This window comes from Dendrobates tinctorius, unplaced genomic scaffold (genome assembly GCF_039654945.1).
Source record: "Dendrobates tinctorius isolate UK_male_01 unplaced genomic scaffold, ASM3965494v1 ptg000020l, whole genome shotgun sequence".
In the NCBI taxonomy this organism is placed as follows: domain Eukaryota; kingdom Metazoa; phylum Chordata; class Amphibia; order Anura; family Dendrobatidae; genus Dendrobates; species Dendrobates tinctorius.
In genome coordinates, this window is record NW_027361688.1 from 30,986,672 (window position 1) to 31,012,397 (window position 25,726).

At 43.6% G+C, this 25,726-nt stretch overlaps 1 protein-coding gene and 1 long non-coding RNA gene across 3 annotated transcripts in view; both read right to left on the bottom strand.

Annotated features, from left to right (window-relative positions):
- The window catches only part of LOC141083588 (proton-coupled amino acid transporter 1-like), a 64,900-nt gene that overhangs the window by 22,209 nt on the left and 16,965 nt on the right, over positions 1 to 25,726 (bottom strand). Inside the window, exons 6-9 of one of the 2 annotated variants that reach the window (XM_073567933.1) lie at positions 22,619 to 22,703; positions 21,842 to 22,060; positions 13,320 to 13,418; positions 1,260 to 1,426 (exon numbers count right to left, since the gene is read on the bottom strand). In XM_073567933.1, coding sequence (XP_073424034.1) covers positions 1,260 to 1,426; positions 13,320 to 13,418; positions 21,842 to 22,060; positions 22,619 to 22,703 — 570 coding nt within the window. The remainder of the gene's footprint in view (positions 1 to 1,259; positions 1,427 to 13,319; positions 13,419 to 21,841; positions 22,061 to 22,618; positions 22,704 to 25,726) is intronic. The other variant, XM_073567934.1, reaches the window with a different exon arrangement.
- On the bottom strand, positions 10,172 to 13,313 carry LOC141083590 (uncharacterized). The gene is made up of 2 exons (XR_012230760.1): positions 10,877 to 13,313; positions 10,172 to 10,786 (listed from the first exon to the last, which is right to left on the bottom strand). It is a non-coding gene; the product is annotated as an uncharacterized lncRNA (long non-coding RNA).

A 25,726-nucleotide genomic window follows, 5' to 3' on the forward strand; every position in this document is an offset into this window, starting at 1 on the left:
ATATATTGCAAGAACGGACCAAAGGAAGAATTGCTGAAAACGTGACAAAAAAGACTTGCCTCCAAATCTTGGAAAATGGAGATACTTTGCTGCATGAAATACGTAAGAAAAATCTTTCTACATTTTATTACCTCATGATGAAGCTTTAGCAGCGAAACGCGCGGTTGCCAATTACCCCACATACAAATTCTCCAGGTACATTTAGGAGGATCTTTGTTATGCTGCTATTTGTTTAATTTTTCAAACACTGATGCATCATATTATATTCCATAACATCTAGCGTGATATATAGACATCCTTTTTTCATTTCTTATCCTCCATGTGCATTTTAGAGGTTGCAGTATCTTAAGACATATATGTGAATCTTTTGTGTAGAGGTTTGGTCCTGCCACCGCTCTTCCTTCCATATTTTGTCCTTTTTAGGTCGCATTCACACATCCGGGTGTCACACTCAGACAGTGATACACTGACTGGCCACAGGGCTCCAGACACGAACTCGAGACCCGTGGCCATCAATGCTTGGACTGTGACACACAAACGTGTGAATGTGGCCTTAAGTAGAAGAAAGAAAAATGGACAATTCAATTAGACTACGCAGGTTTTGTTTGTAGTCTGTTAATGCAAATGTGAGAATGTATGTGAAATAGCAGATCTTAGCCCGGGGTCAGACTTGCGAGAAACTCACTAGTCTCGCACTCCGATACCCGGCACTGCCGCCGGCCCTCGGATCGGAGCGTTCAGCTCCATGTATTTCTATACAGCTAAACACTCCGGTCCCAAGTGCCGGGTATTGACGTGCGAGACTCGTGCGAGTATCTCGCAAGTCTATCCCCAGCCTTAAAGGGGTTCTTCGCCTTAGACAACGCCTATTTTATTGAAACTGTTCCTTGATAATCAGTTTGATCACAGAGTCTCCCAAAAAGCAGCTGTAAACGGTGGAAAAACACGATGGTACGTGTTCAAATTTTCCTACAGCGCCACCACAGGGTGAAATGAAGCACTGCTCAGAGTCCATGTGAATCAATGGCTGTCTGTGTAATACAGGACAGGTTGGGTCCTCCAGTGGGACAGACGCTCTTTGTAACCGCTCTACACTTTGGTCAAGAGATGTGGATTCGGAACATAAGTTCACCTCTCTATTAAGTTATAATCACCTAATGGGGAACACAGAAATGGGTTTTCTAAATCGGAGAAGTCCTGAATACAGGTATCAAAATGACCAATTCTTGACAGAGTAGCATTGAGGCAAAAAAACTTACCAACAATTGGGCAAATTCAGTGTTATGCTAGGCTGGATAACGGAGCCAAACCGCAAATAGCCAAGTGTCCCCATGCTGATGTACAGAAGTGTTACGAATCCCATGCCTACGTACAACACGACCGGAAACTGATGAGGGATTTTCATCTTGTTCTCCAAGGGCAAGACCTGGAGAAAACAAAAAGGAGCAAACAAAACTGTAAGGCAACTCCATGCTTAGCAGTACTGCAGCACGGGGGGATCCTGGGTTTGGAGCCAACCAAGGACATCATCTGAATGAAGTTTGCATGGTTTTCTCTGGGTACTTAAAGGAGCTGTCCCCAATCCTGGGATAGTTCATGAACTATCCGATCAGTGGGATTGGACAGTCTGCACCCCACAGATCACCTGTTAGCAGGTCCCGCTGCTTCTGGCAGTACCCAGAGTACATAACAGCTCCATACACCACGTAGTGGCCATTCTCTGGTACTACAGCTCCGTACACCACGTAGTGGCCATTCTCTGGTACTACAGCTCAGGTCCCAATGACAATGGTAAATTGGCCCTATGATGCGTGTCTAGGATGCAACAATTGACTGAAGAGCCTCACTTGGACAAAGGACATACAATGCTGTGGAGAGCTCAGACTCATTTTGACACTGTTCAGAGATTTCTATTACTAGTGACATTAAAGGGAAAGTTTTGGTATGTTGTGGCCCCTGCTTAGTAGTTGGTTCCTGAGAAAGGGCATTAACGGGGTTATGTATGGGCTCAATAGAAAAGTCTATGGTTCCACCCGGGCTTTGCTCACGCTCGAGGAAACACATTTGCTTCTGCCATTAGGGTTCGATGGGGGATCTCAGGACCATGGAAACCAGTGGTGACCTGACTCCTTTGGTGACATTTTAATTAGATTCCCCTTCACACAATATCCACTCGACATAGATATTAATGAGGCTGTCACATACTTCAGCTGCTGCAGAACCTCAGTGTGTCAAAGAATGCAATGACTTCTTCAGAATATCAGACATTACTGAAGACCACTGTGTCTTCTTGCAATTTCCAGGACGATCAGGACTTATCACAGATTATACAAGATCGTTCATACTTGACCATACAGCAAAAATTGAGGTAATTGTTAAAAGGGCCATCAACTCTCTGCCCCAGGGCCATTGACCCATCAACTTTAGGATTCTGGATAATTAACATGCAATTAGCATTGCTGTACAGATCACTAAATGGCTGCATACGTTGAGGCTTGCAATGCCCGAAATGGTGACCTGTCTATAACCCTCGGGAGAAGTCCTCATTGTGGCACGTTCTCTTCTCATCATCTAAGCATTAACCTATCTCACCCAAAATTATTAGTCCCATCCAGAGATCAGCAGTACTGATATTACCGTGAGAAACTAAACAGTCAAGGAGCAGAGGTCTACAACCTGCCCTGGAGATCAGATCTTCATGGCTGAATGAAGGTGGTATCCAGAAGGGCAAAAGTTCAGGAGGTGGACATATCATCCTTGTAAAAGCCAAAAAACGCAAAAAAAACAAAGATAATAATAATCTTTATTTTTATATAGCGCTAACATATTCCGCAGCGCTTTACAGTTTGCACACATTTATCACTGTCCCCGATGGGGCTCACAATCTAAATTCCCTATCAGTATGTCTTTGGAGTGTGGGAGAGGAAACCGGAGTGCCCGGAGGAAACCCACGTAAACACGGGGAGAACATACAAACTCCTTGCAGATGTTGGCCTTGGTGGGATTCAAACCCAGGACTCCAGCGCTGCAAGGCTGCAATGCTATCCACTGAGCCACCGTGCTGCCCAGATGGTCATGAAGGGATTTAGGGTCTGTGCACATGGTGCGGTTTCTACTGCGGATCCGCAGAAGATTTGCCGCTGCAGATCTGCAGCAGAACTGCAGGTGATGTACAGTACTATTATAGCCTATGTAAAAAAAAAAAAAAACCCGCTGTGCACATGCTGCGGATTTTTCGCGGGAAAAAAAAAAGCAGCATGTCACTTCTTTTGTGCGGTTTTGCTGCAGTTTTCCACCTGCTCCATTCTACAAATCCGCAGGTGGAAAACCGCACAAAAACGGCAGTAAAACCGCAAAAAAAGGAAGAAATCCGCAGGAAGAATGCAGGTCATTTGACCTGCGGATTTAGTAAAATCCGCGGAAGAATCTGCACCGTGTGCACATAGCCTAACAATCTTTATGACATCTGCACATTTTCTAAATGTAGAATGGCCTATATGGCTGCACCAGGTGGTGGGAATGGCTCTCCTGACGGAGACTAGCAGAGAAGTGAGGACAAAAGCAAAATGCCTCAAGAAGGGCCATCAACTTCCCCATTTTCACTCATCTAATCTATTACAATGGCATACTGGCTTGCACTTACCTCCTGATCATGGTGGCTGCCGATTTACCTGCCCTAATTATGGACACTCTGACATTAATGAAGTCATCTGCACGTCAACCTCAGAGTAAGCGGCAACCTCATATCTCTTACGTAGCCAGGCATTTTCTATTTCATGAAAAGGATTTGTGCCATCATTTTCTGTTCCGTAAGATGCACAGAATATGTAGGCGGTTCCCACAGCATTTTGCCAGAACTATAGGTGCTACTATTACTTTTCCCTAGTTACCCAGCAGGCATTACTGCTGGTGCTAATAGGGTGAAATTACCTATACTGAAGTTTCATACCATAGTCCAAGATCACTTTGGCATGTTCAGTGTTCACAGTCCGAAAACAGATCATGAGGTCCAGAAAGGCCACACGTCTCCTGACCCGAACCTGCGGAATCTACAGAAATTTATGAGGCTGTGGAGTTTGGATCAGGAGATCTGAAACTAGTTCGGACATTGAGACCTGTACATGGACAGACTCTTGGACGTGTGAAGCCGGCCTTGAGAAGAAGTTTCCTGGTGTAAGATGTGCCGAATGTATCTGTGGATGATAAACTAAAAATTTACATCCCCTATCGGCAGGCCTACAGTCGTGGCCAAGAGTTTAGAGACAGACAAAAAACTGGTTTTCACAAATTTTCAGCGTTTTTCGAGCTTTGTCACACTTTTCCATGGTGATTGAAGAAAAAATATCAACATTTCATAAGTTTTCACACTTTGACTAACAAACAGTTTATGCAAAGACTCAATATTTCGAATGTTGACCCTTATTTTCCAAAACTTCTGTCCTTCACCCTGGCAGCTGGATATCAGCTTCTGGGCCAAATTTTGACTAATGACTGCGCATAGTTGTCTAATCAATGCTTTATGCATTTTTGCTTGTCCACCCGCTTTTTGTTGCTTGTCCCCAGATTCTCAATGGGATTGAGATCTGGAGAACACCTGGCCATTATGTGAAAAAAATTGTTCACCAAGTTAATTAGATATCATTTTTGCTTTGTAACATGGCCTCCATCATGCTGGAGAAAGCACTGTTCATCACCACATTGCTCCTGAATAGTTGGGAGAAGTTGCTCTTGGAGGATATTTAGATTCAATTCTTTATTCATAGCAACATAGATAGGCAAAATTGAGAGAGACCCCTCCATGGATGAGAAGCTCCCACACATGAATGGTCTCAGGATGCTTTTCTATTGGGATGACCAAAGAGTTTGAACAGGGTTTCATCAGAGAAAATAATTTTACCCCAGTCCTCAGCAGACCCATCCTTGCACTTCCTGCAGAATGTCCGTCAGTCCTTGATTTTTTCTTGGAAAGAAGTGGATTCTTTGCTGCCATTCGTGACACCACACCAGGCCACCTCCAAATACCTTCACGTCACTGTGTGTGCCGAAGCACCAACACCAACACCCGCTGTAAGGTATCGGACCAATCCTATAGCAGAATCCTCTTTAGGAGATGGTCCTGACACTTGCTGGACTGTAAGGCCTCTTTCACACTTCAGTTTTTTACAATCAGTCACAATCCGCCAGGTTTTGAAAAAAACGGATCCTCAATTTTCTTTTGAGGATCCGTTTTTTTCCCCCATTGACTTGCATTAATGGCGGATTGTGACGGATTGCTGTCCGTTGCATCCGTTTTTTTTGAGGATCCACCAAAAGTTGCTGTCCGTCACCATCCTCAAAGATTTCAAAACGGAGCGCGCTCTCTCTCTCTCGGCCAGAAGTTCCTTTATTTCCTCATCTTCAGGATCCGTCTGAAAACGGATCCTGTGCCATCCGTTCACATCAGTTGAGAACGGATCCGGTTCTCTGACTTTTTGGCGGATTTGAACTGATGCAAAAAACTGAAGTGTGAAAGAGGCCTTAGTAGGTCTGATTTTCCAGGGCTTAAATTCAGAGGAAATGTGGTTTTTGTTCAATACCTAAAATGTCCTTAATACAGTGCCTTGCGAAAGTATTCGGTCCCCTGGGACTTTTCAACCTTTTCCCACATATCACGCTTGAAACAAAGATACCAAATGTAAATTTTTGGTGAAGAATCAACAACAAGTGGGACACAATTGTGAAGTTGAACGAAACTTATTGGTTATTTTAAATTTTTGTGGAAATACAAAAACTGAAAAGTGGGACGTGCAATATTATTCGTCCCCTTTAACTTAATACTTTGTTGCGCCACCTTTTGCTGCGATTACAGCTGCAAGTCACTTGGGGTATGTCTCTATCAGTTCTGTACATCAAGAGACTGAAATTCTTGCCCATTCTTCCTTGGCAAACAGCTCAAGCTCAGTGAGGTTTGATGGAGGTCGTTTGTGAACAGCAGTTTTCAGCTCTTTCCACAGATTCTTGATTGGATTCAGGTCTGGAGTTTGACTTGGCCATTCTAACACCTGAATACATTTATTTGTGAACCATTCCATTGTAGATTTAGCTTTATGTTTGGGATCATTGTCTTGTTGGAAGACAAATCTCCGTCCCAGTCTCAGGTCTTTTGCAGACTCCATCAGATTTTCTTCAAAAATGGTCCTGTATTTGGCTCCATCCATCCTCCCATCAATTTTAACCATCTAGCCTGTCCCTGCTGAAGAAAAGCAGGCCCAAACCATGATGCTGCCACCACCATGTTTGACAGTGGGGATGGTGTGTTCAAGGTGATGAGCTGTGTTGCCTTTACGCCAAAGATATCGTTTGGCATTGTTGCCAAAACTTTCGATTTTAGTTTCATCTGACCAGAGCACCTTCTTCCACATGTTTGGTGTGTCTCCCAGGTGGCTTGCTGCAAACTTTAAAGGACACTTTTTATGGATATCTTTGAGAAATGGATTTCTTCTTGCCACTCTTCCATAAAGGCCAGATTTGTGCAGTGTACGACTGATTGTTGTCCTATGGACAAACTGTCCCACCTCAGATGTAGATCTCTGCAGTTCATCCAGAGTGATCATGGGCCTCTTGGCTGCATCTCTGATCAGTCTTCTCCTTGTTTGAGATGAAAGTTTAGAGGGACGACCGGGTCTTGGTAGATTTGCAGTGGTATGATAATCCTTCCATTTCAATATGATCGCTTGCACAGTGCTCCTTGGGATGTTTAAAGTTTTGGAAATCATTTTGTATCCAAATCCGGCTTTAAACTTCTCCACAATAGTATCACGGACCTGCCTGTTGTGTTCCTTGGTCTTCATGATGCTCTCTGTGCATCAAACAGAACCCTGAGATTATCACAGAGCAGGTGCATTTATAGGGAGACTTGATTACACACAGGTGGATTATATTTATCATCATTAGTCATTTAGGACAACATTGGATCATTCAGAGATCCACAATGAACTTCTGGAGTGAGTTTGCTGCACTGAAAGTAAAGGGGCCGAATAATATTGCACGCCCCACTTTTCAGTTTTTGAATTTTCACAAAAATTTAAAATAACCAATAAATTACGTTCAACTTCACAATTGTTTTCCACTTGTTGTTGATTCTTCAAAAATTTACATTTGGTATCTTTATGTTTGAAGCATGATGTGTGGGAAAAGGTTGAAAAGTTCCAGGGGGCCGAATACTTTTTTTGCAAGGCACTGTATCTATTTTTACACCCCAAGCAGTTTTGTAATTTGCTTTATTATGAAATATCCAACACTTCTCTGAATCCTGCTAATCCCTACATGTGCCTTAGTTCACTTTCTGTGAAGTTTCCTTTCACTCTCAAAAAAAGTGTCATCAGGAGGCTGGGGCTGCACTCACTTTCCTGCAGTGTCTATCATCCCCCCTAGAATAGGAAGTCCCATGAGACAGCGCTGCACTCATTTATCAGTTTCTTCAAATACTCCCTCTGAAGACATCCTGGATCCATGGCGGTGATACAGTAGAAGCTGTGGGAGAAATGACCGAGGTTCTGATATTCTGCTTCCATAACTGCCAGCTGCATAGTCTTACTTTGAAAGAAGTCATCAAGGGGGCTGTGATAAAGGCAGAGTGAGTGACACCAGCGAGAAGTCATCAAGGGGGCAGTGATAAAGGCAAAGTGAATGACACCAGCGACAGCCTCCATCACCGCCTTCACACAAATCATGAGTGAGCAGAGCTGGTGTCACTCAGATTGCTTCTATCGCTGCCCCTTGATTACATCTTGTTTCACAGTAAGAAGCTGGGGCGCCAGAGTAAGAAACAAAAAAAGGAAAAAATGCCAGCTTACCCAGTTGGTTCAAACCATAAGCTGCTAAACTGTATAGGCTCTCAGCAACGGATAAATGACAGGAGCTCTTGCCAACAATAGATGCGAAAAGGAGATGAATCCAGCGAGCCAGGTTTGAAGTACGTAAAAAATCTTTTTATTTCAAACGTAGATTAAAAATATTTATCCATAGCAGCATATTATGACTATAGGCAGAGATGGGAAAAATTACTGCTGTAAAGCGCACGGCAAGATGCGTTTTGGCTAAACCTTTATCATTGCCATATATATATTATGGCAATGATAAAGGTTTAGCCGAAACGAGTCTTGCCGTGCGCTTTACAGCAGTAATTTTTCCCATCTCTGCCTATATTCATAATATGCTGCTATGGATAAATATTTTTAATCTACATTTGAAATAAAGAAAAAGATTTTTTACGTACTTCAAACCTGGCTCGCTGGATTCATCTCCTTTTCGCATCTAGAGTAAGAAACAGTGCCGTTGCCTCGGTCACTTCTCCCCAAACTTATCTCCAATTGTAGATTTCAGCTATAATTTATGCCAATTTCTGCAGTAAATTATTAACTGGTATCACACACACATTCATAGGGGGTACAATTCGGTTCCCACAAATGTGCAGCATTTCCCACGTTCTGATAGGACCCAACACCTGGTAAGGCTGCCCATTGTCTCCATGTATAATACACATGCACTTTAGCTATCGCTTTCCATTAATGCTTCTCTTTGTTGTGCGGCCAGTCACAGAATAGATTTCGGTCATGGTGTTGGGTACGTGGTGCAGAGAATGAGATTATTTTACCTGTAATATGGGGTTTAGCCAACAACGATATCCAGACAATTAAGGAATTAGGCGCAAGTCAACGTTTCCAAACGATAATTACCGTCAGCAAGCTTCAAAGAGAGTAAGGCAGCCTGGCCTATGATATGTAGGTTACAGGAATGGTCATATTTCCCATAAATAAAAGTAATTTATCCTTCCTGGTATGGTAGATAATAGGGCTCAGTATGAGCACTACTCTGCTTCATGAATATAACATCAGGAGTACAGAACTCTGGCACTTAAAGGGTTATTCTCAGCTTCAAAAATGGATATTGTCAGATAGAGATGGTCAATACAAGCAATTTTGCAATTTACTGCTTTTTAATATTTTCATCCCTTCTTGAGTTACTTTTCTTTTGTTTACATCTCATCGCCATGGACACTGACTACCGCTGCTAGACACCAGAATTTGTGCAATGCCTAGAAGCTTTTTTCTATTGATGTTGTAAGCGTCATTTTCAAGCTGGCCAAGATCGTTGAAGCACGACGTTACTTCCGAACCATACTCACCCACCGCATTAAAGTAGCTTCAACATAAGTCATTCTGTTGGTCCTCGGCAGACAGGAAGTGATGACCTCTCATTTTGCAGTCACTACTCAGACTACTGAGGCCCATGGCTGAAGAAGCACCTTACAGTCACTTGACTGCTGCAGCCAATCGCAGACCTTTGTGGCTAGGTGACTAAAAAAAGGACTTCATTACTTTCTGTCCCGCCACCACAGTGGTGAAAAATCTCTAAGAACATAATTTTATTTACCCATCCTTTGCGTCTATATATTTTTTTTTTTTTTTTTTAGGTCTGACGACCCCTTCAATAGTTTTGAGATGCTAGCATACTCTGACTATAGGACTATCATTTACTAACACATTCTACTGTTTTCCAAAAAAAGAATGAGGCCTATAAAGAAAAGAACACAGTACCTACAGTAAAATATGGTGGAGGCTCAAAAATATATTGGGGTTGTTTTGCTGCCTCTGGCACGGGGAGCCTTGACTGTGTGCAAGACATCATGAAATCTGAAGACTACCAATAGATTGAGCCACAATGTAGTGCCCAGTGTCAATAAGCTGGGTTTCTGTCCTAGATCATGGGTCTTCCAGCAGGACAATGACCACAAACATACTTCAAGAAGCTTCCAAAAATGGATGGAAACCAAGTGCCGGAGGGTTCTGAAATAAGTACGAATCCAAATCCCATTGATCACCTGAGGAGTGATATTAAAATTGCTGTTGGGAGAAGGCGCCTTCACATATGTGTGACCTGGAGCAGTTTGCAAAAGAAGAGTGGTCCAAAATCCTAGTTGAGAGGTGTAAGAAGCTTGTGGATGGTTATAGAAAGCGATTAATTGCAGTTATTTATCCCAAAGGGTGTGCAACCAAATATTAAGTTGAGGTGCGCACAATTTTGTCTGGCCCACTCTTGGAGTTTTGTATGAAATTATGTCCAATTTGCCTTTTTTTCCCTCTGTTTTTCTTTTGTCTTGTTCCAATACACATAAAAGGAAATAACTGTGTAATTGCAATAATTTTCTGGGAGAAATACTTCATTTTCTGGAACAGTTTCAACGGTGCCAACAATTTTGGCCATGACTGTATATGCATTTACATACACGAGAGAGGCGAACACACGGATATACGTGCACGCATATAAAACACGTGTACAGGCACATTATACATACACATGAAATGAGATCTACACACACATACCTACAACATTATATATACATACGAGAAGAGATGAGACATAAGCATACACACACAGATGTATACATTTCATCTCATGATGCATTCATCTACAGACAGAGCAATAAAGATATAGATTTGTGTATTATAAAATTAGACATCTTAATAGGATTAGGCTTCTTTTTGCCTTTTGTGTGAGTAGCAGCGCAAACCTTCACAGAAATGGAGCCACGCAGGTGAAATGAGGGGATTTGGTGGCCACCGGCAGCGAACCCTCCAGCGGAGCGACCTCCCGACATGAGAGCGTAGAGAGAGTGATCTGTAATTAGCGACCCCGGAGGAGGACGGCTTTGATGTTGTGTGTAACCGCTCTCTCAGGCCAGCAGCGGTAATTCAATCCCCCGTGTGCTGCGATCCCAACGACCTACAGGTTTCACTGTGAAATCCTGAGACAAGAACGGGCGCAGAACACACGAGAAGTGTCAGTCAGTCCGGAAAGCATGAATTGTAGGAATTTCAGCCCTTCAGTATTATACCTGCGGATGGCTGGATGCAGTTACAATGGGGGGGTCCCATGGAGCGGCCCTGTCATGGCAGTCAAAGGGAATTATCAAATACAGGGAGATAGGACTGGAAACTGCAAAAAATGAGCTCCCATTAGCAATACTCAATTTACAGATTATATATATATATATATATATATATATATATATTATAATAAATTTGGCAGACACAAACTGTGGTGTGAGGGGACGCAATGTGCCCGTGCCTCCTTTGTGACCGATAGTATGGTAGATGCAGGTCTCATCGGCCAAGTCCTGCAGTTAAAGGGGTTGTCCTGTGAAAAAAGTTAATCACCAATCCACGAGACCAGTTGTTAATCGGTGGCGGTCCGAAGGCTGGACACGAATGCTCATTCGGCCGTCTTCCATCTAATTCCCGCGGACACGAGCGCTCATTCGGCGGTCTTCCATCTAATTCCCCCGCACACGAGTGCTCGTTCGGCCGTCATCCATCTAACTCTTCCGGACACTAATGCTCATTCGGCCGTCTTCCATCCAATTCCCGTGGACACGAGCGCTAGTTCGGCGGTCTTCCATCTAATTCCCCCGCACACGAGTGCTCGTTTGGCCGTCATCCAATTCCCCCGCACACGAGTGCTCGTTCGGCTGTCATCCATCTAATTCCCCCGCACACGAGTGCTCGTTCGGCCGTCTTCCATCTAATTCCCCCGCACACTATTGCTCGTTCGGCCATCTTCCATCTAATTCCCGCAGACACGAGTGCTCGTTCGACCGTCTTCCATCTAATTCCCCCGCACACGAGTGCTCGTTCGGCCGTCTTCCATCTAATTCCCCCCGCACACTATTGCTCGTTCGGCCATCTTCCATCTAATTCCCCCGCACATGAGTGCTCGTTCGGCCGTCATCCATCAAATTCCCCGGCACACGAGTGCTCGTTCGGCCATCTTCCATCTAATTCCCCCGCACACTATTGCTCGTTCGGCCATCTTCCATCTAATTCCCGCAGACACGAGTGCTCGTTCGACCGTCTTCTATCTAATTCCCCCGCACACTATTGCTTGTTCGGCCATCTTCCATCTAATTCCCCCGCAGACGAGTGCTCGTTCGGCCGTCATCCATCTAATTCCCCCGCACACGAGTGCTCGTTCGGCCGTCTTCCATCTAATTCCCCCCGCATACTATTGCTCGTTCGTCCGTCTTCCATCTAATTCCCTCGGACACGAGTGCTCGTTCGGTCGAGAGCAATCTAACTCCCCTGGACACGAGTGCTCGTTCGCCATCATGCATCTAATTTCCCCGGACACGAGTGCTCGTACGGCCGACAGCCATCTAACCCCCCCGGACACGAGTGCTCGTTCGGCCATCTTCCACCTATTTCCCCTGGACACGAGTTCTTGTTCGGCTGACAGTCATCTAATTTCCCCGGACACAAGTGCTCATTTAGCCAACAGCCATCTAATTCCCCGAAACACGAGTGCTCGTTTGCCTTCAGCCATCTAATTCCCCTGGACACGAGTGCTCGTTCGGCCGACAGCCATCTAATTCCCGCGGCCACGAGTGCTCGTTCAGCCGACAGCCATCTAACTCCCCCAGACACGAGTGCTCGTTTAGTTGACAGCCATCTAATTCCCCGGGACACGAGGGCTCGTTCGGCCGTCTTCCATCTAATTTTCCCGGATACAAGTGCTCATTTAGCCGACAGCCATCTAACTCCCTCGGACACGAGTGCTCGTTCAGCCGACAGCCATCTAATTTCCCCGGCCACGCACTTCTGTCCAATGTGTATACGTCTAAATGTGTATGGCCAATTTAGACACATGACAAATTGTGACGGCTACATGACAGGTCAGCCTACTAAGCTGATCCCGGTAGAGAGTGGTCTTCTTTTAGCAATCAGCAGCCTCAGAGACATGCATATGCTCAGAATCTTATTGCTGGAGTATGTGAATGCAACATTCACATGACTGACGGACAGACGTTGCCTCTAGTGCAGTAGGGGTTTCAAGAGGTAATTTTGGGGCCAATTTTGTATAAACCCCATTAACATGTTTAGACTTGATAAAAAGGGAGTTTCTTTTTATTCCTGCCCTATACTTTGGGGAAGGAACGCCATGAGGTCACACCACAGCTATGGCCTTTGTTATGCCCCCTTTTGCCTCTGTAACCCATTGGCACCCCATAAGTACAGTACATCACAAGGTGCCAATGGGCAGAAAAATGGAGCCCTTTAAGTGTAAAAGGATCAAACTACTGAGATGAGAGGTTAATCATCTGACGGGAGTCCTGCAGCAGACTGGTGGGGGTTTTGGGAATCAAATCACCACTTATCTGCTACTGGAGGCTTATGCTAAGCCCCCATTATATAGACAGCCATACTTGCAGCCCGCTGATCTGTACGGTTATGGCCGAGGTGAGGCCGTAATACGTGCTGCATTCATTATATCCATCAGCTTACCACCCCAATGCCCTCAAAGGCAAAGATGGCCGTCCCAAAAAACAGTGGATACGTTCTCCAGCCGGCGGCGTAGGAAAGGTGCGTCGGATCCGGTATGTCCTGAAAGTGAGAAAAGTCATCTTCTTAATACACCAAACAGACTCATAAAACACCAAACACTTTCCCAGAGGCCAGAAGCATAAAAGGAAGCGGCTTCTCATTAGCCGACGATCACTCACCTGGCTGGAAATGCGGAAAACTCTGGATTTTACACAAAGCCAATAATTATTTTTTATAATTCATGTAGGAAGGGAGTGGAGCGACCGGGGGGTTATGTTACTATCCAGGAATGTTCTGTACGTCCAAGAAGAACAGTAATAATGGCTGCGATTCCAATCAAAACCTACTTTGTAAAACGCTTTACTAACCTTCCAATTCACTTTCATGGGGTAAAAATCCTACAGGCTCTCGAGTCTTGGAGCATTTTGGGGGCTAGAAAACTCTCCAAAATTTGCCCAGTTAATCAACTGGGAGAATAATGCTTAAAACTACATAAAAAATTATCTTCATCATGTCAAATTTTTCTGCTCCCAAAAAACTCAAGTCTCATCACACCTTCAACACTTCCAGACAAAACAGACATGGAAAGAAAAACCCTTACGAGCTTGAATTAGGTTTTATTTTCAATGTTTCTTTTGCAAAATTTTGCAAGTGGTCTGCTAGAAGTGATCAAGGAGCGCAAAATTAATGGTATCCCCGATTAAACATTTTACAACTTTCAAAATTTGGGATTAATAAAAAAAAATAAATTTTTTTTTTTTTGGGGGGGGGGGGGGAATTCAGTCTGGAACTCATCTGAAAAAGTGCCGCCAAAATTAACATACAGCACAGTATTGTAAAAAAAAAACACTTGCCACCCCAATGAAGGCAGCGTGCTGAAACGCGCGTCGGGGTGGACGCCATCCAGGAGAGGGAGTCCTACACTACCCCTGTAAGTACCAATACTTCACCATTTTCGCTTGATTCTTCACAGCATTACATGGCTTTTCCTCTCTCTTTAATACATAGCTAATATATTGTTTCACTGTGCCCCAGTACCAGTAAAATTATTACATATATATTAATACCATGGATCTATAGTGACACCTACTGGAGCTGTCTTGCACTAGCACTTTGTTATTAATAACAGTCTGAACAACTCCTTATATGCACTTCATAGAATTTGTGGTTTCTTTATATATTCTTTATTTTTTGTACCCTTGCACATTTATCCATTTATTCGTAGTACTTGGCACTCAACATTTAGCCCCATCTCTCCCTCTTGACTACGGTCATTCTTATGTCTGGGTGTGCAGCCTTGTTTTTAACTTTTTCTTTGTTGTATACATTGTTGTGTTTTTTATGTTATGGTCACCTGTAATTTAATAGATGGATGATATACAAACAAGCACTTTCCTTCTTATTAGAATGTTTAGCCGTTCTTGAGATATCAACGCTTTTTGCTCGTTGCCTAGGTGACCGACCACTGCTGCGGTGGTTTGCCAAGCATGCTTCTTTTCTATTGGAGTATGTAAGCCCTGCTCAAAAGCTGGCCTGGATCGCTGTTACCTCCTAATTCCATCCAGCGTCAAGTGCTTACAAGCTAGGGGCGGTCCCTTAGGCAGCGGTGGTGGTCGGTCTCGTAGGCAACAAGTAGTAAAACAAAAGAAAAATGCAAACATCTCAAGAACGAATGCAAATTTTAAGAAAAGCTAAATTGGAAAAGTGATCATTTTTACAAACACTATCCCTCTGTGAAGGTTGAACGGAGTTGTCCACTACTGTAAAAGTTAAGCCTTTAACGTTAACCTTTAAACTAGAAGTCATCGTCTTTAACCCCTTCATGACCCAGCCTTGTTTTTTCGTGACATATTGGGCTTCATGTTAGTGGTAAATTTAGGTTGATAATTTTTGCGTTTATTTGTGAAAAAAAAAATCAGAAATTTGGTGAAAATTTCGCAATTTTCAAATTTTGAATTATTATTCTGTTAAACCAGAGAGTTATGTGACACAAAATAGTTACTAAATAACATTTCCCACATGTCTACTTTACATCAGCACAATTTTGGAAACAAATTTTTTTTTTGTTAGGAAGTTATAAGGGTTAAAAGTTGACCAACGATTTCTCACTTTTACAACAAAATTTACAAAACCATTTTTTTTTTTTTTTAGGGACCACCTCACATTTGAAGTCACTTTGAAGGGTCTATATGGCAGAAAATACCCAAAAGTGACACCATTCTAAAAACTGCACCCCTCAAACTACTCAAAACTACATTCTAGATTATTAACCCTTCAGGTGCTTCACAGGAACTAAAGCAACGTGGAAGGAAAAAATGGACATTCATTTTTTTTCATTTTCACATGGGCAACAGGATAAAATGGATCCTAAAATTTGTTGGGCAATTTCTCCTGAGTACACCGATACCTCATATGTGGTCATAAACCACTGTTTGGGCGCACCGCAGGGCTCAGAAGGGAAGGAGCGCCATTTGACTTTTTGAATGGAAAATATGCTGGAATATTTAGCGGTTGCCATGTCGCGTTTGGAGAGTCGCTGTGTGCCTAAACATTGGAGCTCCCCCACAAGTGACCCCATTTTGGAAACTAGACCCCCCCAAGGAACTTATCTAGATGCATAGTGATCACTTTGAACCCCCAGGTGCTTCACAAATTGATCCGTAAAAAAAAAAAAAAAAAAAAGTACTTTTTTTTTTTTTTTTCATAAAAATTATCTTTTAGCCTCAGTTTTTTCATTTTCACATGGGCAACAGGATAAAATGGATCCTTAAATTTGTTGGCCAATTTGTCCTGAGTACCAGGGCTGTGGAGTCGGTAAGCCACAGTTGCGACTCAGACTCCTGGATTTTATCAGGCTCCGACTCCGGCTCCTTCATAAATGGCCAATTCATAACAACAAATTTACTGTTGTAAAATATTAAACATCGTGCTTATTCAGTTTCTCACCATCATATAAGTAATCAGACCACTTAGTGCAACAACTACATTTATTAGAATACAATTAGAATATAGCAAATAACTTTTATAAACTTTTCTAAACTGTAAGTAAATATGCAATAAACACTTTTATGCAGTTAATAAGAAGAAATCTATAAATTTGTCCTCAGAAAAAGTATTGCCTCTGTTAGATCCTCCTTCATGGATGCCCTCAAATCTGATCTAATTATTTTGAGAGCAGAGAACAACCTCTCTACACTAACTTGTGTTGGTGGCAAAGCAGTAACCACTCGGGCAACATCTCTGACAATGTCAGGATACAGAGGAATCGCTTGTTGCACTGTTATTTTTGATGAACGGTCAAATTTCTCAATTTCTTTTAGTGCACATGAAAAATTCTGCTGAAATGTACTGGCTGTGTTCCTTGATGGGGATGACTCTTCTTCTATGCGGGAACGCTTTGCACGGTCCTTGTGATCCAAATATTTTTCGAAATTAAATTCTTCATCAGTTGATGATGAGGGTGAAGATGTGGCAGGATGACCAAATTCTTCTTGTTCCTCCTGACTGTTCTGCAACCCTTTCATCCTTACTGCTATTTCAAACAGAGCTTCTTTTCCTTTACTTAGCTGTTGATCATCTAGAAGAATCCGATGCATTGGGTCTACATAAACAGCTGCCAAAAGAATGTTATTTTGTAATAGTAGCTCCTCTCTCCGTTTCATTGATGTAGCAATGCCACTTGCAATTAACCCTCCTCTTTGGGACAGGCGAAACATCAGGTTCTTCCACTCCTTTAAGAAAATACCTGGAGTTAAGTCCTCTGCTTGTAATTTTTTAGTCACTGTAAATGGGTGCTCTAGCAATTTTTCCAGCTCAGTCACCTGATTCCACTGACTTTCATTTAGCGTCAGTTGAGGGTTAGCCATGTCTACAAGAAAGGTTTTCAGTTCAACCAAGCGCTGAATCATTAAGTAAGTACTGCCCCATCGTGTGGCTTGATCAATAACTGCCCCTTTTCCAGCACGTCTCTTCAAAATTGAGTCAACTTTAGGGGTTCTGGCAACAGTAGCCAATTTTCTCACCTTGCCAATCAGTGCAGCAGCATGTCCTTCTTGCAGACTGTCTTATAGCCAGCTGTAGCGTATGCACAACACAGCGCATGTGATGAATGAAAGAACATATTGACACAGTTTCAACAAGATCATCTAAACTATCATGTTGCTGTTCATCTGAAGCAACTTCAGTTTGCTCCTCAGTTACAATACTGTGTTCCTCTATTTCAAACATTTCTGTGTCTGTGGACCCAGAATGTTCTTCTAGCTGCTGGTCACCATCATTACTCTCATTCATTAGCTTAATAGTACTTATCATATTTGAAGCATTGTCAGTTACGACAGAAAGAACTTGCTCTTTTTTAAGTTCATAGTCTTGCAGAACCTTTTCCACCAAGACCTGGAGAAACTCACTGGTGTGATGAGCTTTGGTGACTTTACTGCCAATGTCTTGGTAACTATTTCATTTTTGTCACAAACAAATCGGACATTGATGGCAAAATAGTTCACTCTGTGACGTGTGCAGGCATCCATTTTAAGAAACAGAAAGCGTCCCTTGAGAGTTTTTTTAAGTTCTTCCTTTTGTTTAAAAGCTTCTTCGATTACTAATTTTCTAATACTCTCTCTCTCCAGAGAAACACCAAGCTTGTGGGCCATTTCCTCATTCAGACACATAAAAGCTGGTCGTGAAAATAATGAAATAGGCACACTATCCTTTACAACAAGCTCTATGATCTGTTTGTTAAATGTATCTACTGTCATTGTCACAGTAACTTTGTCACTGACAAAATATCTTGCAACTGATGGCTGCAAAGTTCTCTGCTCCTTTGTTTGGCTGGAAGAGCTGGGCACTGGTTCATTGGTTTGGATGCAGTCTTTCTCATCCACTGCTTTCAGTACTTCTGGATGAAAGCGCTGTAAATGTCTCTTTAGATTAGAAGCTCTGGTAGGAGCATTTTTATCTTTGCCTGAATATGCACTCATCTTGGCTTCACAGCATTTGGTTTCGTCTGGATCATTTGTCATACACTGACAGACATAATGTTTTCTATCTTGAGTGATGGTGAAATGTTCAAATACAGCTGATTTAATGTGATGCTTCTTTGACATTCTCAGGTTTTTAATTCTGCATTCACAATCCAAATGACAATTGTTTTTCCTAAAAACAATTGTACAAAATTATTGCCAGGTCGTACAACTGATATAGTGGTCAGTAATACTGTTATTATTCCTCATGTACTCACAGTTAACTGATGCAAAGTTTGTTGAAAGGATAATACTTCTTACAGTCTTCCTCTTCTGAGTAGCAGGCAGCTGTGAGATGCTTGGAAGACGAACACCTAGTATGATCTAGTCTAGAGGAGGAGCTTTACTACTAAGAATTTGCAACACATTTTCACTTTCAGTTTCATACATTGTAAGTAGGGGGGTTGGGGCAGCATGAGGTTAACCAAGTATAAGATTAGATAAGGGCAGTGGAGAACAGTGACACACAAGAAGTAAGAAATGTCTCTATCTCCAGCAGAACTGCTTATCACTGTTGTTCATAGTTTGATAGAACATATATATTTGAGTAACATTTATAAAATTCATATGAAAGTTCAATTATGAAATATTAATACATTTTTTTTTAAAGCTGGAGTCGGAACATTTCTACCGACTCCGACTCCAACCAAAACTAACTCCGACTCCACGACTCCGACTCCACAGCCCTGCTGAGTACACCGATACCTCATATGTGGTCATAAACCACTGTTTGGGCGCACGGCAGGGCCCGGAAGGGAAGGAGCGCCATTTAACTTTTTGAATGAAAAATTAGCTCCAATCGTTATTGGACACCATGTCGCGTTTGGAGAGCCCCTGTGTGCCTAAACAGTGAAAACCCCCTACAAGTGACACCATTTTGGAAACTAGACCCCTTAAGGAACTTATCTAGATGTGTAGTGAGCACTTTGAACCCCCAAGTGCTTCACAAAAGTTTATAACGTAGAGCAGTGAAAATAATCATTTTTTTCCCTCAAAAATGATTTTTTAGCACGCTATTTTTTATTTTCACATGGCTAACAGGAGAAATTGGACCACAAAAGTTGTTATCCAGTTTGTCCTGAGTACGCTGGTACCCCATATGTGGGGGGACCACTGTTTGGGCGCACGGCAGGGCTCAGAAGGGAAGGAGCGCCATTTGACTTTTTGAAATAAAAATTAGCTCCAATCGTTAGCGGACACCATGTCGTGTTTGGAGAGCCCCTGTGTGCCTAAAGTTTGGAGCTCCCCCACAAATGACCCCATTTTGGAAACTAGACCCCCCAAGGAACTTATCTAGATGTGTGGTGAGCACCTTGAACCTCCAAGCGCTTCACAGAAGTTTATAACGCAGAGCCGTGAAAATAAAAAATATTTTGTTTTCCTCAAAAAAAAAAAAAAGATTTTTAGCCCGCAATTTTTTTCCCCAAGGGTAACGGGATAAATTAGACCCCAAAAGTTGTTGTCCAGTTTGTCCTGAGTACGCGGATACCCCATATGTGGGGGATGACCACTGTATGGGCATATGTCAGGGCTCGGAAGGGAAGTACAGTAGTGACATTTTGAAATGCTGACTTTGATGGAATGGTCTGCGGGCATCATGCTACATTTGCAGAGCCCTTGATGTACCTAAACTGTGGAAACCCCTCAAAAGTGACCTCATTTTGGAAACTAGACCCCATAAGGAACTTGCCTAGATGTGTGGTGAGCACCTTGAACCCCCAAGTGCTTCACAGAAGATTATAACGCAGAGCCATGAAAATAAAAAATCATTTTTTTTCCCTCAAAAAAAATGATTTTTTTAGCTCGCAATTTTTTATTTTCACAAGGGTAACAGGAGAAATTGGACCCCAAAAGTTGTTGTCCAGTTTGTCCTGAGTACGCTGGTACCCCATATGTGGGGGGGGGGGGAACCATTATTTGGGCACACGTCAGGGCTTGGAATGAAAGTAGTGACGTTTTGAAATGCAGACTTTGATGGAATAGTCTGCGGTCGTTGTTACGTTTGCAGAGCCCCTGATGTGCCTAAACAGTGGAAATCCCCCACAAGTGACCCCATTTTGGAAACTAGACCTTCCTAGGAACTTATCTAGATGTGTTGTGAGCACTTTGAACTCAAGTGCTTCACAGAAGTTTATAATGCAGAGACGTGAAAATGAAAAAATCATGTTTTTTCCACAAAAATAATTTTTTAGCCCCCAATCTTTTATTTTCTCAAGGGTAACAGGAGAAATTAGTCCCCAAAAGTTGTTGTGCAATTTGTCCTGAGTACGCTGATACCCCATATGTGGGGGTAAACCACTGTTTGGGCACATGTCGGGAGCACCGTTTGACTTTTTGAACGCAAAATTGGCTGGAATCAATGGTGGCACCATGTTGCGTTTGGAGACCCCTGATGTGGCTAAACAGTGGAAACCCCTCAATTCTATCTCTAACCCCAACACATCTCTAACCCTAATCCCAACCCTAGCCATAACCCTAACCCCAACACACCCCTAACCCTAATTCCAACCATAACCACAAGCCCAAGCCTAATCCCAACCCTAACCCTAACACACCCCTAACCCTAATCTTAACCCTAATTCCAACCCTAACTCTAACCCTAACCCTAATTGCAACCCTAACCCTAATTGCACCCTAACCCTAATTCCACCCCTAACCCTAATTCTAACCCTAACGGAAAAATAAAAATAAAAATATTTTCTTTATTTTATCAGTTGCGCCTACCTATAGGGTTGATAATCGGGGGGTTTATTTACTTTTTATTTCATTTTGATCACTGTGAGAGTCATCAAAATGAAAGAATGGAATCTGCAGCCGGCAGAGTCGGGCGGGCGCACTGCGCATGCGCCAGACATTTTCCAAGATGGCGGCGCCCATGATCCGGACCCGAGGGACAACGGGAGCAACAGGGGGACTCAGAAGGTACTGGGGGGGGTGAGGGGGGAAATCCGAAGCTGGCGGGGAGCGGAGGGAAGGTGAGGGGAGGCAGATGATGACAGCAGCGGGGCCGGGGGGGGGGGGGGCGATCGCCTGTGGGGTGGGTCAGATCGGTGTCACCAGCCATGTCCGATGCTACTGCAGCATCGGCCATGGCAGGATTGTAATATTTCATCAATTTTCATTGATGAAATATTACTATCGCTCTGATTGGCTATTTCACTTTTAACAGCCAATCAGAGCGATCGTAGCCATGTGGGGACGAAGCCACGCCCCCTGTGGTGAATTACAAAGCCCCCTGTATCTGCGGGTCAGGTGACCTTTCATTGACCCGGTCACCCGACCCGCAGGGGGGCTTTGAAGTCATGACACAGGGTATGCGTCATGGGTCAGATTGGCACCGACTTTCATGACACATACGCTGTGTCACAGGACAGGAAGGGGTTAAAACTAATAAGGTCGCTCTTTACCCGATAAGAGTAGTCAGCAATGTTAAAAAAATAAATAATAAATGACCTCAGCACTCACCCGCCCAATATACTGGTAGATCATAACTACACTCCCCAGCATGGCCACATTAGCGAGGAGCGAGAAGCCAGACAGGTAGCGGAGGTTCCGGATAAACACCAGGAGGATGAGGAACGGTAGGAAGGAAAGGATGTAGAGCCGGGAATCCATGCTGTATCTTAGTATTACAGTCTCGTTGGAGCTGCAGTCGTTGGTTGTGCCATTGGCGGCTTCTACTACCTTCAGGGAGACAAGATGGGAACTGTAAGTGTCACAGGTGGAAGAAAAAGAGGTCTGCTGTACTCTGTCCCCGTGAGATCTCACTGAAGCAGAGGCCAAAAAAATGCAGTCAACAGATCCAGGACAGAAAATGGCCATGACTAAAAAAAAAAAAATGTAAAAGATGCACTTCCTATTTCTACACCAAAATTCTTTCAGCAGGAAGTAACTGACATATAGTGGGACCTAATTATTCAGGTGGAAATAGAGGCCTGTTTTACTGGTTGTTCCCTCCAAGATTGTGGCGGTGAATCTAAATAACACAGATGGCTTATCAGTATATTAAAATAAAAAAGATCCTAGCCTTAAATACTGCCTGACAAATATTGTGAAAAAATATTTCTTTCTGCATTGAAGCTTGTAGTGAGTACTGGCGTCCACCCGGTGGCGCAAGGAACACACGTGATCTTGGCACCATCTGGTGGACACCTGTGCATACTACAAGTTTCAATGCAAAAAGATTAAAATAAATAATAATAATAAAAATAATAAAGTCAGAATAAATAATTGCACTGATACCTGCTTTATGTTATCGGCCAGGAACACAAAGTACACACAGCAAAATCCCAGCTGAGTGAGGATGAGGAAGAAACCGACAGTCCTCCTACCAAACAAAGACATCAGGAATACATTAGACGTACGTTTTTGCCATTTTATACATTACACATGCTCCTCGCCATTTTCTACACCTCTGCTTTATGTCAGTTAATGGAGTCATACTAGTTTACTTGCCGTCATAAATTATAGAGACCTTGGTGAAACCAATTAATTGTTTTAAAAGGGATTATCCCCAAGATTGAACGCTATAACCTATCCGTGAGATACCTTATTGATTGCTGGGGGTCCGAATCCTCTGGGATCAATTCGGACTATGCAGAGTGAAGCTCCTCTCTACTCCTGATCTGTGGGACTGCTATAGATGGCCGAGTAGTGCGCTGTAATTTCCGGCACTCCCATAGATAGTCCCATTGTAATGCATGGTGCGGGGCTGATAGGACTTCTCAGGAGAGCTGGGGGTCCCAGCGGTAAAACTTCTAGGATGTATTAACAGAAGCATACAGTCTAGATCACGTGAAGTCATTATTTCCCTCTACTCCTCTTTGGTCAGACCTCATCTGGAATATTGTGTCCAGTTTTGGGCACCACATTTTAAAAAAGACATCAACAAACTGGAGCAAGTTCAGAAAAGAGCGACCAGAATGGTGACCGGTCTGCAAACCCTGTCTTATGAGGAAAGGTTGCAGGATTTGGGAATGTTTAGTTTGCAAAAGAGAAGACTGAGAGGAGACTTAATTGCTGTCTACAAATATCTAAAGGGCTGTCACATTGTAGAAGGATCAACTTTATTCTCATTTGCACAAGGAAAGACTAGAAGCAATGGGATGAAACTGAATGGGAGGAGACACAGATTAGATATTAGAAAAAACTTTTTGACAGAGTGATCAATGAGTGGAACAGGCTGCCACAAGAAGTGGTGAGTTCTCCTTCAATGGAAGTCTTCAAACAGAGGCTGGACAGACATCTGACTGGGATGATTTAGCGAATCCTGCTTTGAGCAGGGGGTTGGACCAGATGGCCCAGGAGGTCCCTTCCAACTCTACGATTCTATGATTCTATGATTCCAGAGATCAGCAAGTTAACGTCTAATAATAAAGCCTTTTTATTGGGAAAAGTGTTTTTGTTTTTTTTACAATTTATTGTAACCCTTTAATTCAGAATGTGCGTAATGTCAAAGGCGTCCATCAGAAGCTATTTAGACTGAGTGATACACAGGAATAAGCAGACACCAAGAAAGTTGGGGGACGGCCTTACAAGGAATTTATACTTTCAAAAAAATAAATTTAAAATTTATATTTTCTTTTAGGATCTCTCATTCTGATTTTTCCCATAAATTTAGGAGACACAGGTCAAGCTCTGCCCACAGAATATATTTGGCCTATACAATTCAAAGCAACGATGGAAGAGGAAGCCATCAGCCGACGCTCCCTCCACCACCATCCATCCTCTGCGTATAACATCAGCGCAGTGACCTCACTATTTCATGCATTCTGTGCCGTGAAGAGCTTCAGGGCCCTCGCTGCCAAGACCGGAGCAATAGGGGAAGAACGAGGAGAGGTGAGTATTTTTTTTTTTTTATGTGGGGCCCATTACACTGCAGGCAGGACCACGCGGGGGGCCATTACACTGCAGGCAGGACCACGCGGGGGGGGGCCATTACACTGCAGGCAGGACCACACGGGGGCCCATTACACTGCAGGCGGGACCACGCGGGGCCTATTACACTGCAGGCGGGACCACGCGGGGCCCATTACACTGCAGGCGGGACCACGCGGGGCCCATTACACTGCAGGCGGGACCACGCGGGGCCCATTACACTGCAGGCGGGACCACGCGGGGCCTATTACACTGCAGGCAGGACCACGCGGGGGCCCATTACACCGCAGGCAGGACCATGCGGGGCCCATTACACCGCAGGCAGGACCAAGCGGGGGCCCATTACACCGCAGGCAGGACCAAGCGGGGCCTATTACACTGCAGGCGGGACCACGCGGGGCCTATTACACTGCAGGCGGGACCAAGCGGGGGCCCATTACACCGCAGGCAGGACCAAGCGGGGGCCCATTACACCGCAGGCGGGACCACGCGGGGCCTATTACACTGCAGGCGGGACCAAGCGGGGGCCCATTACACCGCAGGCAGGACCATGCGGGGCCCATTACACTGCAGGTAGGACCACGCGGGGCCTATTACACTGCAGGCAGGACCATGCGGGGCCCATTACACTGCAGGTAGGACCACGCGGGGGCCCATTACACTGCAGGCGGGGCCTATTACACTGTGTAGAGGGTTGTGTTGGGATCACAGTTGGGTCATCATACTGTGCGTGTGGGGGAATTCACTGTGGGGGAATCATACTGTGTTTTGGGGGCACTTTTGCTTGCATCATATGTTATCTGCACTATTCACTTTTTTTTATCCTTTGCTATTACATATTTAAATGAGGCCATTGGGGCCATGTGCTTTCTACTGCTCTTACATAACATGTCACATTATTCCACCAGGTCTCATTTGTGGCCATGTGTTGATTTTATTCTAAGATCTATTAATTGAAATGTACTTTGATTGTGGGACAACGCCTTTAAGTTAGTTTGCATATGAAATTGTTATATTTTATAAGGAAAAACGTCCACATTTGTATTTTTTCTTTCATATTTATCAGGGTCGGCTCGAGTTCCAAATTTTTAATTGTGGCCCTCTGTGTATTTGAGTTTGACATCCCCAAATTTGAACCCTCTAAGCTCCGGGAGTGAAGAACATTTAGCAATGGTAAGGACCAATCCCAGTGATGACTACAAGGAGAAAGCACCAACGAAGAGCGTTGATTTATTCAACTGCGCCCCCTTGTGGACAGTAAATGCACAGCTGCAGTATCTTTTATTCTGAAGGGGGCAGCATAATTTTCAGTTTTCGTATTTTTGCTCCCCTTCTTCTCAGAGCCATTACTTATATATTTTTTCGTAAGTATGGCCATGTGAGGGCTTGTTTTTTGTGGGACGAGTTGTACTTTTGAAAGACATCATTGACTTTACGATATAGTGTATTGAAAAACAGGGGAAAAAAAATTCC